At 47.5% G+C, this 18,106-nt stretch overlaps 1 protein-coding gene and 1 non-coding gene across 7 annotated transcripts in view; both read left to right on the forward strand.

Moving 5' to 3' along the window:
* Positions 1–6: 6 nt before the first annotated feature.
* Camkk2 (calcium/calmodulin dependent protein kinase kinase 2) overlaps positions 7–18,106 on the forward strand; it is a 59,621-nt gene continuing 41,521 nt past the window's right edge. For 4 of the 6 annotated variants that reach the window (XM_029566597.1, XM_029566598.1, XM_029566600.1 and 1 more), the window contains exons 1-3: positions 7–68; positions 1,739–1,863; positions 17,352–17,877. In XM_029566597.1, coding sequence (XP_029422457.1) covers positions 1,742–1,863; positions 17,352–17,877 — 648 coding nt within the window. In that variant the 5' untranslated portion in view covers positions 7–68; positions 1,739–1,741. The remainder of the gene's footprint in view (positions 69–1,738; positions 1,864–17,351; positions 17,878–18,106) is intronic. The other 2 variants (XM_008839377.2, XM_008839381.2) reach the window with 1 other exon arrangement.
* LOC115071408 lies at positions 16,234–16,330 on the forward strand. The gene has a single exon (XR_003850494.1). It is a non-coding gene; the product is annotated as a small nucleolar RNA SNORA1 (small nucleolar RNA).

Here is an 18,106-nt window from a genome sequence, read left to right on the forward strand (position 1 = left end):
GCCGACCGGCGCCGAGCCACCCAGCCGAGCCGGGGGCGCAGAGCGCGGGAGGCGGTAGCCGAGCCCAGGTGAGCGGGCCTGAGCCCGGCCTGGGCTGGGGGGACGAGGCCGCCGCCGCCGCGGGTGCACCCGCCCCTCCCTCTCCGGGCCAGGGACCACCGCGGGGATGGGAGACAAAGCCCTGAACTGTCCCGAGCTCCTTGCACCGCGGGGTCCCCAAGTGCGCCGCGCTGCCCCACGCCCCGCCACGTGGAGGGCTGCGTCCCCCCCACCCTACCCCCCGCCCCGGGATCCTCTTCCCTCGCGTCCGCGGTGCGCTGGGCCTCGGTGAGGCTGGGCCGCGGTCGGCCCAGGTGGCAGGAGGGGTGTCCTGGAGTTCGGTACCGAGGTCACCCGGGCGCCTGTCCGGGATCCTGGAGGCGGCCTAGGCCAGCACTTGCTCTTGACAGGTGGGGAACCGGAGCGCGCCGGAGCGGAGAGCGGGGCCAGCGGACTCTAGCATCCCACCCGCCGGGCAGACTGGTCCTAGGGGCTGGGACACCAGTTGGCGGGACCCTCAGTCTGTAGTTGTGGGCACCTGGGTCTGTCGGCTGACCACCTCATCCTTTCTCTGAGCCTGGATCTCACAGGCCGGTTTGATCCTTTTGACCTAAATTCACCCTCAAGGCTGCTGCTCGCGGTGCTTGCGGAGGAGTGCCTAACCGAACCCCTTTTGCCCACTCCGGACGCCCACCCAGGCGGCTCAGCCCTGGGGTTTGGTGCCCCGGGGTCACCCGACTCAGCCTGCAGCTTTGCCTGGATTCTCCCCTCCCTGTGGCTGCTCAATTTGGGAATTGGGGTGTTTTCACAGCTCTGCCAACCTCCTCCCGGGCTGCTCGCACTTGGAACTGAAGAGGTGGCACCTTGCAGAGGGATGGAGCTGGGGGTGGGGGACATCTCAGTGCTATGAGGAGCTAGAAAGCAGCCTCCTGATCTGGCGGTGGGATGCTGCTTCCATCACCCTAGATGGAACTTTTGCCTTCCTCAGCCTGTTTGGTTGCCTCTTGTACTAGAGGAGAAACTTCAGGTGCCCTAGGGCAGGAATGCCATTTACTACTCCTCCCAGCTCTGCCCCCAGAGGAGTGAGAGGAGGATAGCTCCGTGTCCCCATAGCGCCTTTGTTTGGAAAAGGCAGGGGCTGCAACTGTTCCCAAGGCATCCCACAAGACCGTGCCTTTTCAGAATAACTGTATAGTGTGCAAACGCAGCTTTAGGTTGCGTTCCAGATCCTCCTTCCATACCTAGGGCTGCTCTTTACGCATTCTGTATAGAAAGCAAGCATTTGTAACCAAGACTGCAGCCTATTCTTGTAATAAGGAACAGAAGCTACCATTTGGTGAGCTCTTACCTTGGATAATAATTTTTTCTTTCAGTGCTAGGGATAGAACCTAGTGCCTCTAGCATGCTAAGCACACCCTCTGCTATTAAGCCACATTTCCACTCTAATATTTATTGAGCTCTTGCTCTGTGCCAGATACTGTGCTATATGTGCAATTATTGTCTCATTTCATGCCCACCAAAATCCTATATGGCAGGGATTTTTGTCATCATAGTCAAGAATAGGAGAGTGAGATTCCTAACAATCATTTGGTCTTGGTAGGACTTAGTCCTGTTTTATAGAAAGGCTCAGAGAGGTTAATTAACTTGGTCAGGACTACACAGCTAATATGGGCACATTTGTGTTCTACCACTTTTCTAGAGTATGGGCCTTTTGCAAGGCTTTCCTTTTTTTTGGAGATGGGGTCTCCCTGTAGCCCAACTGGCCTGGAACTTGCTATGTAGACCAGACTTACCTACTTCTGCTCCTGAGTGCTGGAATCAAAGGTATGTGTCATCACGCCCCTCAGGTTCAAGATTCTTTTATTTCATTTATTATTATTTTTTATATGTATGAGTGTATTGCCTGCTTGTGTGCAAGTGCACTCATGTAGTACAATGCCCACCGAGGACATTCAAACCCCGGTCTTCTGCAAGAACAGCCAGTGTTCTTAACCGCTGAGCCATCTCTCCGGCCCCAGGTTCGAAGATTCTTAAAGAAGACCTTCTTGAGGGAGCCCAGACTTATTTACTAAACAGAGTATAAGGACACACATCTCAGTAGGTCCTGCTGTAGGGATTAGGCTTGTCTTTACTTCCAGGTTATTGGACTTGTAACCAAATATATTCACTAATAACTATGCAGTAGTTCCCCTTGGGGTGTGGTCTCACCCTCCCCAGCAAGCATTTAGAAAAGTGTGGGGCTTTTGAAAAAATGAGGCTCACACTCCTAGCTTTTGGTGGGTAGGAGCTAGTGGATGCCAAAGTCCTATAAGAATGCTCCTGCCCTACTAAACACCAGTAGTGATATGTTGAGATATGCAGGGGAAGTGCTGGGGAAATGGAGAGAGTAGCTACAATGAGACTTCTGGAGAAATCTCTTGTGGTTGAAGTGAATTCTGGAAGTGAGAGAGGTATCATTTGTGCTGAGCCTTGTGGGTGGGCTTAAAAGTGGAGCCTAGAAAAGCTGGGTGTAGTGCACGCCTGTAGTCCCAGCACTTGGGAGGCAGAGGCAGGCAGATCTGAGGCCAGCCTGGCCTACATTGTGAGCTCCAGGCCAGAGAGACTCAAAAAGACCAAAAAAAAAAAAAAAAAAAAAAAGAGTGGAGACTGGATAGAAGTAGGTGGAGAAGGGGATGGGATGGGACCTGACCCAATCAAAGGACCTGGCCACTTGCATGTGGACAGCAGCCTAGACTCCTCTCTCTAGGGAAGGCCAGAAGTTGGGGATGGCAAACTTCTGTTCAAAGTATTTCTGCTCACAATTTAACCTGGGCCACAGGTCATCCTTGATTTGCCATGAAACCATTTATTTTATAGAAGGGCTTAGAGAGACTGAGTAGCTACGCAGCCCCTCTTCTCCCTGGCATGCCGTCTTCTGGTAGCTTCAGGAAGCTTGTGGGTTTTATTTCCTAATGACACTCTTAGGGATTTGGACAGATGCTGTTTCAGATTTCTCTTCTAGTCAGAGACCTTGCATGGTGCTTTTCTCAGATGTCTTCTTCCTTATTCTCTTTCCCCTTGGACTGGAGGGCAGGAGCACCCAAGGTGGCTTCATGGAGGTGGCTTCCTGACTACAGTGCCCTCTGATCACACCTGTACCTCTTCCTTGGAAGTTGAGGAAACTAGAAAATTTTTTTCTTTTTGAGACAGGGTCTCCCTGTAGCCCCAGCTGGCCTGGAACTCACTGTGTAGACCAGGCTGGCCTTGAACTCACAGAGATCTGCCTGCCTCTGCCTCCTGAGTGCTGAGATTAAAGGCGTGTGTCACCGTGCCCCACAAATTTTTTTTTTGAAATTGACTTCTCAGGCTGGGGATGTGGCGCAGTTGGCAAAGTGCTTTTGCATGAAGCCCTTGGTTTGATCCATCCCTTGCACTGCATAAACTAGGCATGGTGGTGCATGCTTATATAATCCCAGCACTTGAGAGGTGGAGGCTAGAAGTTCAAGATCTTGATGAGCTACAATGCAAGTTGGAGGCCAGTCTGAGCTACATGAGACCCTGTCTCTAAATAAATAAATAGACTTCTTTTCAGACTGTTAAATAGGAATTCATATTTTATTTTTTGCTTGTTGGGAATGGAGCCCAGTGCCTTAACACATGCTAGGCAAGCCCTTGATCACTGGGCTCCATCCCCAGCCTGAAAAAAAAAATCAAAGTGAAGTTCCTCTAAGAGGCATTTGGGACATTCATGTTATGCACCTATCACCTCAGTCTAGCTTCAGAGCATCGTTATCACTCCAAAAGGAAACCCTGTACCTACTAAACAGTCACTCTGTTCCTACTATCCATCCCAGGTACCCACACATCAACTGTCTCTAATGTTTGTATATTGTGAATGTTTCCTGTGAATTGTATCTTCTTTAATAGAATCTGTTTGGCTTCTCCCATCAGCATCATGTTTTCAGGATTCACCCACTGTGTGGCTTTTGTGCTCCTTTTTCATTCCTTTCTATGGCTGAATAATATTCCATGGTCTGAGTGGACCACATTTGGTTTATTCATCTACTGATGGATATCAGTGTTGTTTCCAGTATAAGGGCTTCTCTTTTTTCCCTTTTCTGGGAGACAGTGTCTTACTATTTAGCCCCCAGCCTGGCATTGATTTTTTTGATCTTCCTGTCTCTGTCCCACCTGCATGCATCATTATGTCTAGAGGTGTTTTTTTTTTTTTTTTTTTTTTTTTTTTTTTCTGACAGACTTGTGTTTTGGAAGGCTGGAGTCCGGCCCAGGAAGTGACAGGAACAGGACAGGGTGTCACCTTTTACTCAGCCTGGTTCTGGGACCTTGGCCCCCTGTTTCCAGGTTTGGTAACACAGGTTCTGCTCTGGGGAGTCGAGGAAGGCTGTGATTTTCTCCTGTAAGAGGTCTGTGAACTGCTGGGGAGTCCTGTGAAAAAGATGAACTATTCTGGCATATGTTTCCCTTTTGGAAAAGGGAAGAAAGAAAATGAGAAGATTCTGTCCTGCCCCCACCCCCATCCTGAGAGCTGCAGAGGGACTATTTTTGTGTTGCCTCTTTTTATCCTGGCAGCTTCTGTAAATAGTTGAGAGATGGCAGTTACAGAGATAAAAATGCTAATTCCAACCTGGAAAGGAGAGATGGATGAGATGGTCACCTTGAAGTCTGGGGTGTGAAGGGGAGGTCAGTGTCTTCTTGCCTTGTGCCCTGCCCTGACAGGGGTAGGCAGGAGGCACTAGGGCTTGGTGTGTTGCCTGAGGGCTTCCGTTAGAGAAGCTTAAATGGGGAACTAGTGGGGGTGGGCAGGATGGGGAGCATATTCTTTATGGCTGGTCTTGTATTGAGGCAGAATCTCACTTTGTAGCCCATGCTGATTTTTCACTTGAGATCCTCCTGCCTCTGCCTCCCAAGAGCTGGTATTACAAAGTGTTTGCTGACATGCCTGAGCTCCACTGTATTTTTACAAGTATTTTGATGTGCTTCCTTCAAAGCCTATATGCTGGATGGCTTTGGTGTTGAGGGAGCCTCAGTTGGGGAATTGCCTCTATTGGACTGGCCTGTGGCCATGTCTGAGGGGCATCTTCTTGATGAGTGATGTGGGAGGGCCCAGCCCACTGTGGATGGTGCCACCCCTGGGCAGGTGGGCCTGTGTTGCATAAGAAAGCAGGCTGAGCAGGGGTCAGGAGAGCAAGCCAGTAAGCAGTGTTCCTCCATGGCCTGTGCTCCAGCTCCTGCCTCCAGGTTCCTGCCCTGAGTTCCTACCTTGGGCTCCCTGATGAACTGTGACCTGGGAGATGTAAGATAAATAAACCCTTTCCTCCCCAAGTTGGTAGTGGTCAGGAGTGTTTTGTCACAGCAATGAAAAACAAACTAGGACAGCCTGGCAGTGAGAAATTACACTTATGTGTCCCCCTCTGTTCCCTGCCCCTCTGGTTCCAGGTATTGGGGACAGGGTAACCTCATAGATCTGGTTCCCAGGGATTGTCCCTGCATGTGGGGTGGGGGTGTTGGGTTATGATAGAGGCTGGAGAGGGAAGGAGTTGGATTTAGCATTGTCTCTAGAGGGAAGAGGGAGGGAGAGGAGTGTGGGTGGACAAGATGGGTGCTCATGCCTGTAGGTGACAAACTGGCCCCCTGTGTCTCTGATTTGCCAGGCTCTGGATTGTTAGAGTGGAAGCCTTTTTTCTTCCCATTGTAAATTAAAATTCCATTTGTTTGTTTCTTCCTTTGGTTGGAGTAAGACAGGGAGGGAGGGAGGCAGTGGGAGAAGTGAAGGAAGGAATAAGGCTTCTATTCATACTTCAAGTTTCCCTCTCCTTAAACATACCCTGTTTACTCAGGTACATGCTTCCTGTGTCTTCAAGGCCTTCACCACAGGATTGCCCTGCTCTTTTAATGATGATATGATGCCTAAGAGCTCTTCAGACCCTTTAAGGTGGCCAGCAGTCATGGGGGAGTTCCTTGGTCTATGATCAAGGCCATGAGCCTCTGGTTCTAGTCCAGCCCAGCCACCAGCCTGCTGTCCTGCCTTGTCTTGCCTCCCTGGGTTTTAACATCTCCACCTGTAGCCTCTGGTGCATTTATCGCCGAAGTGGTGTTGGCATTTGTCAGCTCTTATAACATGTCAGTAAGGGTGTGAAATTATATGTGCTTTCTGTTTTTAATTTTGTTAAGAAGTGAAGCCTGTGGACTACAGCTACTGGGGAAGATGGAAGGAGTTAATTTAGCATGATGGGATTAGAGATAAAAATTTGTTTTTAGCATAAACTAAAGCTAGTTAAGGACTCTGAATACCTGCTGAAGCCTGTCTTTGGCTGCTATTTAGTGTGCGTTCACATTTGTGTCCTCACTACAGTTCCCTAGCTGGGTGTTCATAGGTAAGTCATTCAGATTCTGTGCCTCAGTTTCCTCACTAGTGAAGGAGGGATAAGGTTTGCATGACAAGCTGTGAGATGATGCAGGTGTAATATGATGCCAGGCAGCCAAGAAGGTGAGCCACAACTGCTACAGCTGTAGCTTTTATGATTGCTGCTTCAAGAATGAGGTTCTGACATTGATAGTGTTGCTCCCTTCCTCCTGTTAACCTGCTCATCAAGTCTTCCTTCTCTGTGATTCTTCAAGATTTGAAAAAAAAAAAGGAGACTGGAGAGATGGCTCAGCCGCTAAGAGCACTGGCTGTTCTTGCAGAGGACCTGGGTTCAGTTCCCAGCACTCACATGGTGGCCAACAACCATCCATAACTCTAGTTCAAGGGAACCCGACACCCTCTTCTATGGCATTGCATAACATGGGTGCACTTATGTGCAGGCATACACTTTTCCACATAAAATAAAAATAATATTAAAAAAGATTTAAAAAATGAACAAAACAATGACTTTGTAAGTGTTGTTTTCTGCTTTGCCATCAAGGTGAAGGCTTCCTGGGTTATCAGGGAACTTGCAGTTTTGCCTCCATGAGAGCCTTCAGATATAAGACATTAAACATTCATGGGGGAGCTTAGTGGAGAAGCCTTTCTGTTAATCCACTCTGTGTCACTAATAAGTCAAAACTTTGGTAAGTGATGGAACTGCTTTGACTCAGGTAGTTAAAAACACATGGAGTACATGGGCTCCAGGCATGGATGGATTAGGTGCCAAATCAGCTCTCCACTCAATTGCCTTTCTTCTCTCTCGACTGACTGCACTCTAAGGCAGGGTTCTCCCTATACTCTGGTAATAGATCGTCTCAGAGTGCTAAGTTCAACAGAAAGAAGGGCATTCTTTCTTCTTAACCCTTCTTTAAAAAAAATACCAGAGGGCTGGGGATGATAGTGCATGCCTTTAATCCTAGCACTCAGGAGGCAGAGGCAGGCAGATCTCTGATTTCAAAGGCCAGCCTGGTCTATCTACATAATGAGTTCCAGGCCAGCTGGGACTACAGGGAGACCCTGTCTCAAAAACACCAAAAAAAAAAAAAAAAAAAAAAAAAAACCAGAGTAAGACCCAGTGGACTGAGTTGGGTTGGGTTGCTTTTGTTCTCATGAGTCAATCACTTAATCATGCAGAGTACTTGATGCCCAGTTGGGCAGGCTTGAGTCATGGGTGAGTCCCTGAAGTTGGTGTGGGCCAGTGTCATGAGGCTGCCTCATTGAAGGATGAGTTCCCATTGGGCTGCCATTCTCAGACTAACGGAATGCAGACTCTAGGCCAGCTAAAGACAGCTTCTGACCTTCTAAGTGGCCTTGGAATGGTTGAAATATACAGCAACCGCCAGCCTCTATTTGTTGAGTGTCAGTTTTGTTCTAGAAAGTTCTAGATCTGGGAGTTCAATGGAAATTTAAAAACTACCCTTTCTCTAGTTAGTCAAATCATATCTCTGTGCCCAAATCCTGGGAGCAGTTTGAGGCTACTGCCTTTTCTCTCCCCTCATATGGGTTGAGGTCCTGGAAAGGCAGAGGCATGGGCTATGGGATTTCAGCCTGGACTTTATTCAGGACACAATTTTTGGCTTTTGCAAGGCTGTGCCCATAACTTTTAGGTTTTTCTTGGAAAACTCAGACTAGGACTGTTGGCTATAGAACAGTGGTCAAGCACTTGCCCAGCAAGTACAGAGGCCCTTGAGCAAAACAGCACCTGAGCAAAACAAAACAACTCTGATCCATGTTAGCTCTGCTATTGATCCATGTTAGCTCTGCTAGTTCTACTTGTGTGACTTTGGGTAAATCAGTAAATCTCTTTTTGTTGGTTTTTTACATTTATTTATTTATTTATTTATTTTTGTGTGTGTGTGTATTTGTGTGTAAAACATGCCATAGTGTGTGCGTGTATGTGTGTGAAGGTCAGGACAATTTGCAGGAGTCTGTTCTTTCCTCCCATTTATGTGGGTTCCAGGGATTGGACTCAGGTCATCAGGCTTCGAAGCAAATGCCCTTACCCACTGAACCATCTCACCCGCTCCAGTAAATCTTTTTGTTGTTGTTTTTGAGACAGGGTCCTTCTGTAGACCCGCTGTCCTCGAACTTACTAAATAGACGAGGTGTCCTTTGATCTCAGAGATCCATCTGCCTCTGCCTCCCAAGTGCTGGGACTAAAGTGTGTACTACCACGCCCAACTCCAGTAAATCTTTTGAGCCTTTTTTTTCTATTGGTGAAATGAATGTTTAAGGCAGGTGACCATGGAGGTATGAGCCTATACTGCTAACATTCCATGACTCTCAAAGCCAGGGCTGTAGTTTCAAACACCTGTAGGGGAGAGGTAGTTTATGTGGGGAAAGGGAGGGTGTGAAACATGGCCTATAACCTGACCTTGGAATTGGAGGAAGGAGAGTTGTGTGCTGGCAACTGTTTCCCTTGCCCACACCTGCTGTGAGTTGTTGCCAGGCTTAGTGCTAACCATGTGTCTAAGCTCTTGAAGGATGATGGGAGTTTTGTTATGCCACTTTTGTGTGTATGTGTGTGCATGCAAGTGTCCATGTACATGAGTATGTGTGGATGTGGAGGCAAGAGGTTAACATTAGTGTCATCCTTGATTTTTCTTCACCTTAATCTTTTGAGACAAGAGCTCTTGCTGAACCCAGCTTTCCATTGACATGACACCCAACTTCTTTACAAGAGTACTAGGGATCTGAACTCAGGTCCTCATGCTTATGCAGCCAGCATATTACTGACTGAGCCATCTCCCAAACCCCGTTTATTTTTTTAGACAGGGTCTCACTATGTAGCCTAGGCTGGCCTTGAACTCACAGGGGTCCACCTGCCTCTGCCCCCCAGGTGCTAGGATTAAAGGCATGTGTCATCACTCCAGGCCTTAAAAAAAATTTTTTTTTTCTTAATGCTGAGGCTCAAACCCAGGGCCTCGTGTATGCTAGAGAAGTAGTCTATCACCAAGCCACATCACTAATCTGAGGTTCTGGAAGATTTGATTTTCATCTGAAATCTCCCAGCTCTGAATTATTGGTATGCTATTCAAATAGTTGTGAGTGCACAGGCCGAGCAAAACATGTCAGCAGCCATGTCCTCCCTTTTTGCAACTCTTTTGCTCTGGGGACTGATTGGGACAGGGGGATAGTTCTGTGGACCCTGCAGCCAGAGGCCTTTCTTACTGTCTGAGACTAAGGGACTGCCTTAGTCTTTGGGGACCCAGTCACTTTTAATGCCCTAAATTAAACAGAAGTTAGCTGTGATGGCATCTGCCTGTAATCCCACTACTCAGGAGGTGAGGCAGGAGAATCAAAAAGCTAGCCTGGGCCATGTAGTGAGACTGTCTCAAAAACATTGTTTTTAAACTGGGCGTGGTGTCACGTGCTTTTAATCCTAGCACTGGAATGCAGAAGCAGGCAAATCTCAGGCCAGCCTTCTCTATATAGAAAGTTCGAGGCCAGCTGGGGCTACAGGGAGATCCTGTCTCAAAAAGACAAAACAGCTGGGTGTGGTCCTGCATCCCTTTAATCCGAGTACTTGGGAGGCAGAGGCAGGTGGCTCTCTGTGAGTTTGAGGCTAGCCTGGTTCCAGGCCACCTGGGGCTATAGGGAGACCCTGTCTCAAAACTACCAAAAGGAAAAAAAAAAAAAAAAGACAAAACTTTTTTTTTTTTTGGATTCTTTGATTCTCTGACCCCTGGAGAAGGAAACCCTACCACCAACAGTTGTCTCTCTGGTGTTCCTTAATTTATTAGTCTGGATATCACCTTCTCCCCAGTTTGTGTTATGACACAAATGTTTCACAAGATTATTGGTCCCTTGAGCAGAACACACAGTAACCCTCCATAATTGCTTGGGGTGTATTTTCTGTGTGTATCTTTTCTGAGACATGGTCTCAGATGCAGCCCTTGCTGGCATCGTACTTGTAGAGACCCTCCTGCTGTTGCCTCCCCAGTGCTGGGATTACAGTTGTAGACCACCATACCTGGTTTATGCAGAGCTGAGGATTGAACTCAGGGCCTCTTCCATACTAGGCAAGTACTACCAATTGAGCTACATCCCTAATAACTTGTTAAAAGAACAAATGAATGACTGAATTCCTTTAGGACCTTGTGCCTCAGTTTCCCTAGGTGAGAGACAATATGGCTGCCTGAGCTTATACTTTATTCCAGGGTTAATGTTGTCCCTGGCCTTGGCAGGATCCTTGGAGCTGTTTTGAGCCTCTTTGTTGTCTTGGAATGCCAGTGATTAGGGGGTCCTGAGGGACTCCGGGCAAGGTATGCCTCTGATTTTGGGGCCTAACCAGTCTTGTTGAACCATAATCCCCATAGTGGCTCTGTTCAGCTCAAGATTTGGCAGGTGGCAGGGTGCCGGTTAGAAACGGCCTCCAGGAAATGGAAATAGCTGGGCATTTCCTGGACGCCTGTGCCACTTGGCTTCCTGGCAGAGGAAGGAATATTTTCCTCATCCTGCCAGGGTCTGGATCCATCTGCTCCAGGAAGGGTCTGGTGGCTCTGCTTGATGCTCTGGAAGAGGGTGGTTAGGCAGGGCTTGTGATTCATGGGGAGTGACCAGGTCAGGCCAAGACTCCTGGCATTTTGTCAAACCCAAGCAGCCTTGTAGGAAGGGACTCTTAAATCCAATGTCCTACTTACTGCCCCTCCATGCGGAGGGGTTGTTCCACAAAATTACTCCAGGCAGACAGATAAACCGCAGTGCCATTTATATGCTAAATTATCATCTGTATATCCAGTTTTTTTGCTGGGGAGAGTGCTTCTATCAGATTCTTGCAGGCTCTGTGGCCCCGCAGACAGTTCAGAAAACTGGCTTAGACTGTAGGGACAGGGGCAGGACCCCTCCATATAGCCCTCCTGGCCTGTGTCCCACACTTCACAAGACTGGACCTGTCTGTCCCTCCTGTGCACTTTCCCTGGCCTGGGTCTGAGTGTGTCTGTTTTCCTCCTTCCTTTAGACCTTGAAGGCCATACGTCAGAGGCGGTGGGGAGGGAGGCCCAGGCCAGATGCTGGCTAGCCAAAGAGACTTGATTAAAAGCAGCTTTGCTAGGGGTGAATGGCTTGGTGTCCTTGGCCTAAAGTAGAGATCAATAAGCAATTGTTTTTCTGTTGGCAAGAAAAAAAAAAATCTCCATTGACTCTTCCAGGAGCTGCCAAGTCTGGTTTTCTTTTCAGGAACACTTGTAGTCCTGTCAGAGGTGGCTCTGAGGAGGACAGGCCTCCTGCTCTGGGGGTGACTGAGACACAGGGCCAGGATTATGGAATATACACAAGAGTAGGTTGTTTCACTATGACAGCAGTCACAGGAACATTCTGGAACATAGTCCCACTGTAGGCATTTAACAGGTTTGTGTTGAAAGAATAGCCTTTGAGCCTCTAAGCTGTGTATTCTGAGTGCATGGCTCATCTGCTCCCTGTGACTGTCAGAAAGGTGCCCAACTTAAAAGGGATCGGAAACTGAGGTAGAGAGGCTAAGGCAAGGCAGGAAAAGGATGAGCCCAAGTTGTGAACATCAAGACCCTGCTTTCCTCTTCCGGAGAGTGAGGACCACACAGGGATATGTAAAGTAACAGCAGCCAGGGCAGCATATGAACTTGGGTGGTATCATTCCATTGTCTGAGAAGCCAAGGGAGGACACAGTTAATGAGTCTTTCTTAGATGGAGTAAGGAGTGGCATTCCTAACATCTTGTGGCTGGTTATTTTCTTTTAAAAATTCACATTTGGGGGCCAGAGAGATGGCTCAGCAGTTAACAACACTGGCTTCTCTTCCAAAGTACCTGGATTTGGTTCCCACCATCCACATAGTTACTGACAACCATCTGTAGCTCCAGTTCGGAGGATCTGATGCCCTCTGTGGGCATTACATGATATAGGTGCACTTACATACATACATGTGGGCAAAGCACTTATATATATATAAAATAAAAATAATTTTTTTTTGGAGACAGGGTCTTTCTGTAGCCCCAGCTGTCTTGGAACTCACTATGTAGAACAGGCTGGCCTTGAACTCACAGAGATCCACCTGCCTCTGCCTCCCAAGTGCTGGGATTAAAGGCATGCGCCACCACGCCCAGCCAACTTTACTATTTTCTTGTGTGTCCTTGAAATATGCAGTGGGTATGCATTACGTATGTGGGTGCACATACGAACTTTCCCCCTAGTAACAGCAGTGGTAAACTAATGCTTTGGTTTTTCAGTGTAGCAGTGTGTTATGGCACTAATGTATGCTGGGCTGTCTTAAAACAAATGCATACTTGCTATTCCCATGGGATGGATGTACTTAACCCTTGCTTGGCCATTCAAACCATACCACCCAGTATCTTGTTATACCATTTTCTACATGTGTGTGGTTGTCCTTTGAATACTTAGGTGTGGGGCTGGAGAGATGGCTCAGCAGTTAAGAACACTGACTGCTCTTGCAGAAGACCCGGTTTTGAATCCCAGCACCCACATGGCAGCTAACAACTGTCTGTAACTCCAGTTCCAGGGGATCCAACAGTCTCTTCTGTCCTCCGTGGGCATTGCACAACACAGGTGCACTTACCTACATGCAGGCAATACACTCATATACATAAAAAAATAAAAATAATAAATAAAATATTTTAGAAAAGAATACTTAGGTGCAGAATTGCCACCTGCATTTGGGATTTAAAAAATAAAAATTTGTTAAATTTTGATGTATTCCTTTCATAAGGAAGGTGCCAATTTACTCCCTAGCAGAAGCATATGGAAGTGTCCTCTTCTCCATAGTGTTACCAGACATGCTGTCTTTGGGCTGATATGCTCAGGGAGTAAAGGCACTTGCTGCTAAGCCTAATGACCAGAGTTTGATCCCTAGGTCCTACATAGTGGAAAGAGAGAATTAATTCCCACAAGTTGTCTTCTGCCTTCCACAAACATGTCATGGCATACACATTTATAATGGAAATAGCCAGGTCATGCCCAACTTTTTACATGGGTGCTGGGGTCTGATCTCAGGTCCTCATACTTGCACAGCAAGTGCTGTTACCTGTACAGTGATCTCCCCAGCCCGGTGTAGGGCGCTTTGTTTTTTTTGTTTTTTTTTAATTTAAACTATGAATGTTGTTCATTTGTGGGCACATGTTGGGTGGTTATTCTCTTGGTGCTTTTCTCACTGGCCTTTTCCCAGCTGCCTTGCATGGCATACTAGATGTTCTGGAAGGATGGTTCTATAAGGGCCCGATGACACGACACTTCTCTGTCTCTCAACTGGATTCTCTAGGGAGCCATGGCTTTGTGCTGCTTTCTACATCTTCCTCTCAAGCACCCCCGCCCCCGCCGCTGCCACCAGTGTGACCCAGGAGGTCATTTTATTCACTCATAAAATCTCCACTAGCACACATTGTTTTCCTGGCCCCTAAAGAGAATTTTTCCACGTTGGGTGATCAACACAGAGTTGCCACTGCATCAGTGATATACTCAACTTCAGCAGCACCTGTGACATTTGTCTAGCAGAATTTGTCAAACACATGAGCCAAAGGTTAATATTCTGTCCAAGAGATGGTGGGAATTGACAGCCTGAGGGAGTGTGTCAGTCTCTTTCCAAAACTGAGTGAGTTAAGAGTTCCTGTGACCTAAAACTAATTTTTTTTGGAGGCGTGGTGCTCAGGGCCTCAAATGCCAGTCAGGAGCTTTGTCGTGGAGCTGCACCCCCCAGTCCTAAAATTAGCCCTCTTAAATTTAGTCAACAGCTCAGTGGCATTTAGTACATGCATGAGGTTATGCAATCACCTCCTCTATCAAGTTCTAAAACATTTTCATTTGCCCAAGACGAACCCCTGTACCCATTAAGCAGTCACTCTGAATTCCCCCAGAGCTCTCCTCAGTCCTTGGTAACCACTAATCTTTTCTCTATGGGTTTGTCTGGTGTGGAAATTTCATTTCAGTAGAATTGTGCAATATGAGGCCTCTTGTGATGGCTTTTCACTTAGTATGATGTTTTCAGGTTTCATGTCTGTTTGAGCCCTTGCCAGAGCTTCTGAAGCCTTTTTATGGCTTCATATGGATGGATGGACCACATTTGGTTAGTCCATTTATCCCATTTATCTGCTGCCTTCTTTCTTTTGGCAATAATGAATAGTGATTTTGGGGGATACTCTTAGAAATGGGCCATATGGAAATTCTCTAACTTTTCAAGGAACTACCTAGCTATGATGTCACTTTTTTTTTCTAAGGGTCTCTAAGGGCCTCAAACTTACATTATAGGGGTCTGCTAGCACATTCCTGCTGCTTATGACAACATGCTGGTTATAAGCACAGGCAGTCATACCTGGCTTTTCATGTGGTGTTGAGGATTCAAACTTAGGTTCTTAGGTTTACAGAGCAAGTGATCTTACTCAGTGAGAGCTATCTTCTCAACCCCTGTTCATTTTTGAGATAAGGTCTCACTTGGTAGACCAGACTGGTTATCAGACTCTCAGGATTTCCCTGTTTCTGCTCCCTAGTACTGGGTTATAGGCACACGTGGCCATGCGTGACTTTTTATGTGGTGGTTGAGATTTGAACTCACGTCTTCATGCTTGTAGAACAAGCAGTCTTATTCACTGAGCCATCTCCCCAGCCCGTTTATTTTTATTTTTGTTTTTTGATAAAAGGTCTTACTATGTAGCCCTGGATAGCCTGAAACTTGTTATGTAGCCCAGACTCACCTGGATTCTATTCCTGCCCCCTTCAGAACAGGGGTCTGATAGAACACCCTTGCTGCTTATGATATCGTCAACAAAGTGCTCTCTTAGTCATTGCAGTGTACAACATGGAGGGTATAGGTAGAAGGGTTTCATTTGGAAGGCCAGGTATGGTGGAACACAGCTTAAATCCTGGCAGAGGCAGATGGATCTATGAGATCCAGGCCAGCCTGGTCTACATAGCAAGTTCCAGGCCACCTGGGAGTACCCGCAGACCTTATCTCACAAAAGGGTTTCATTTGACCTGTCCAGCATTTAAAAAGACTTCAGATAATTGCTATTAAAAAAACAATCGGGTCTGGAGAGATGGCTCAGCGGTTAAGAGCACTGACTGTTCTTGCAGAGGACCCAGGTTCAATTTCCAACACCCACATGATGGCTAACAACCATCTGTAACTCCAGTTCTGGGAGAATCTGACACCTTCTTCTGACCTCCGTGGGCATTGCACAACACAGGTGGCACTTACACACATGCAGGCAATACACTCATACACATAAAATAAGAATAATAAATTTTTTTTTTTAAAAAAAGGAGAGGACTTTATAGATAGCTTAGTTGACAAAGTGCTTGCTGTGTAAGCATGAGGACCTGAGTTCTGTTTCTAGTACTCACATAAAAAGCTGGGTGTGGGGGCTGGGAGATGGTTTATCAGTTAATAGAAATATTGTTCTTCCAGAGGACCTGACTTCAGTTCCCAGCGGCCATATTGGATGGCTCACAACTACTTGTAATTCCAGGTCCAGGGGCTCTGACACCAATGGCCTCTGAGGACACTGGCCCTTATGTGCATAACCCAATTCCACACATACACACATAATTCAAAAAAGAAAGCTTGGTGTGTTATCACATGCTTATAATCCTAGTGCTGAGAAGATGGGTACAGACTGACTCTGGGGCTCGCTGGCCATCCAGCCTGATCTAGTTGGCGAGACACAGGTCCTAGTGAGAGACCCTGCTTCAAATATCAAGGTGGCTGACTGCTGATGAATAATGACTGAGGTTGACCATCTGCGTGCGCACGCGCGTGCACACACACACACACACACACACACATACACACACACACAGACAATTAAGAGACCTCAATATCTTGGTCAATGTGGCTAAACTGAGACAGGTTATGCGTCCATCACAGTAAGTGCATTGCAGTAGTGACAATGAGACTTGTAACATTTTGGAAAAAAAAAAAAAAAAGACCCCCAAACTCCTAATGGCTTGTTTTTCTCACTCTGTCTTTTAGAGACAGGGCCTCCTGTGGTCCAGGCTGACCTCAAATTCACTATGTAGCCAAGAGAATGACCTTGAACTTCTGATCCTCTTGCCTCCACCTCTCCAGGGCTGAGATTACAGGGGTGTACTACCACACCCAGTTTTCGCAGTGCTAGAGATTGAACCAGGGCTTTGTACATGCAAGGCAAGCCCTCTACCAGTTGAATTACATGTTCACCCCCAGCAGATCGTCTCTTGAGGGAAAGAAAAGTAGGGGTTGGGGGAAGCTAGACAATAGTAGACCCAGATCCCCGCTGATCAGCAGTGCCAGTTTTCTTGGGGATAGCTTTGCTATTTGGGGGATCCCTTATGCTTTCTTAGAGGAATTGAATTTGGATTCCTTGTCATGGTGTGTGAAAAGGGATGTAACAAATATATTTCTTTGGGGTGTGGTGGCACACACCTTTAATCCCAGGCAGGTAGATCTCTGTGAGATGGAGGCTAACCTGGTCTACATAGAGGGTATCAGGCCACTGGGGCTACAGGGAGACCCTGTCTCAAAAAGACCCCCCCAAAAAGAAAATATATATATATTTGTATAACTCAGATCATGTCAGACTCTATTTGCAAGATTTTCTTTCAAAGACAGGTTCTTGTTATGTAGCCTAGGCTGACCTTGAATTCCTATTCCTGCCGCCTGAGTACTGAGATTATAGATGTGTGCTACCATACCTGCCTGGCTAAATGTATTTTTTGTTTTTTCTAAGATAGTCTCATTCTGTAGCTCAGGCTAGCCTGTAGCTTACTATGTAGCCCAGGCTGGCCTCTAATTCCTAGTGCTCCTCCTACCTCGGCCTCCCAAGTGCTATACCACCATACTGGGCTGTTAGATGTAGAACCAAAATTAGACACCAGCCTGGCCTAGAGGAGGGAATCCCTTCCCTATCCCTGCTGGCTAAGCATTTCTCTTTCTCTCTCTCTCTGCAGGCGGCTCTGCTGCCAATGGAAGTTCCCTGGCCTGGCGGTTGAAGTTGGTCTACGCACCATGTCATCATGTGTCTCTAGCCAGCCCAGCAGTGACCGGTCAGCCCCCCAGGATGAGCTGGGGAGCCCAGGCAGCAGCCGAGAAAGCCAGAAGCCCTGTGAGGCCCTGAGGGGCCTTTCATCTTTGAGCATACGTTTGGGCATGGAATCCTTCATTGTGGTCACTGAGTGTGAGCCAGGCTGTGCTGTGGACCTCAGCCTGGCCCGGGACCGACCCCTGGAGGTGGATGGCCAGGAAGTCCCCCTCGATGCTTCAGAATCTGAGGCACGGCCCCTGCTTTCTAGTCGCAAACTGTCCCTGCAGGAGCAGTCCCAGGGTGGGCCAGTATCTGGCAGCAGCCTGGACATGAATGGACGCTGCATCTGCCCGTCCCTGCCCTACTCACCTGCCAGCTCCCCACAGTCCTCGCCAAGGCTGCCCCGACGACCCACAGTGGAGTCACACCATGTCTCTATTACTGGTTTGCAGGTGTGGGAGCTGGGTGAACTGGGATTGGGGTGGGTAGGGACAAGAAGATGATGGGTGTATGGACATCCTGGGCTATAGCATAAGACCTTGTCTCATAAAAACAAAACAAAAACCTGCACATTTCAAGTGTACACAAATTAATTTAGCTCTTTCTACCACTCAAGACCTCTGGCATTTTCTGTGCCTCAGTAGTCCGTCCCTCCTCCATGTTCCTTTCATGGTAATTGCT

This window comes from Nannospalax galili, unplaced genomic scaffold, assembly GCF_000622305.1.
Source record: "Nannospalax galili isolate Female #2095 unplaced genomic scaffold, S.galili_v1.0 scaffold218, whole genome shotgun sequence".
Classification (NCBI taxonomy): Eukaryota; Metazoa; Chordata; class Mammalia; order Rodentia; family Spalacidae; genus Nannospalax; species Nannospalax galili.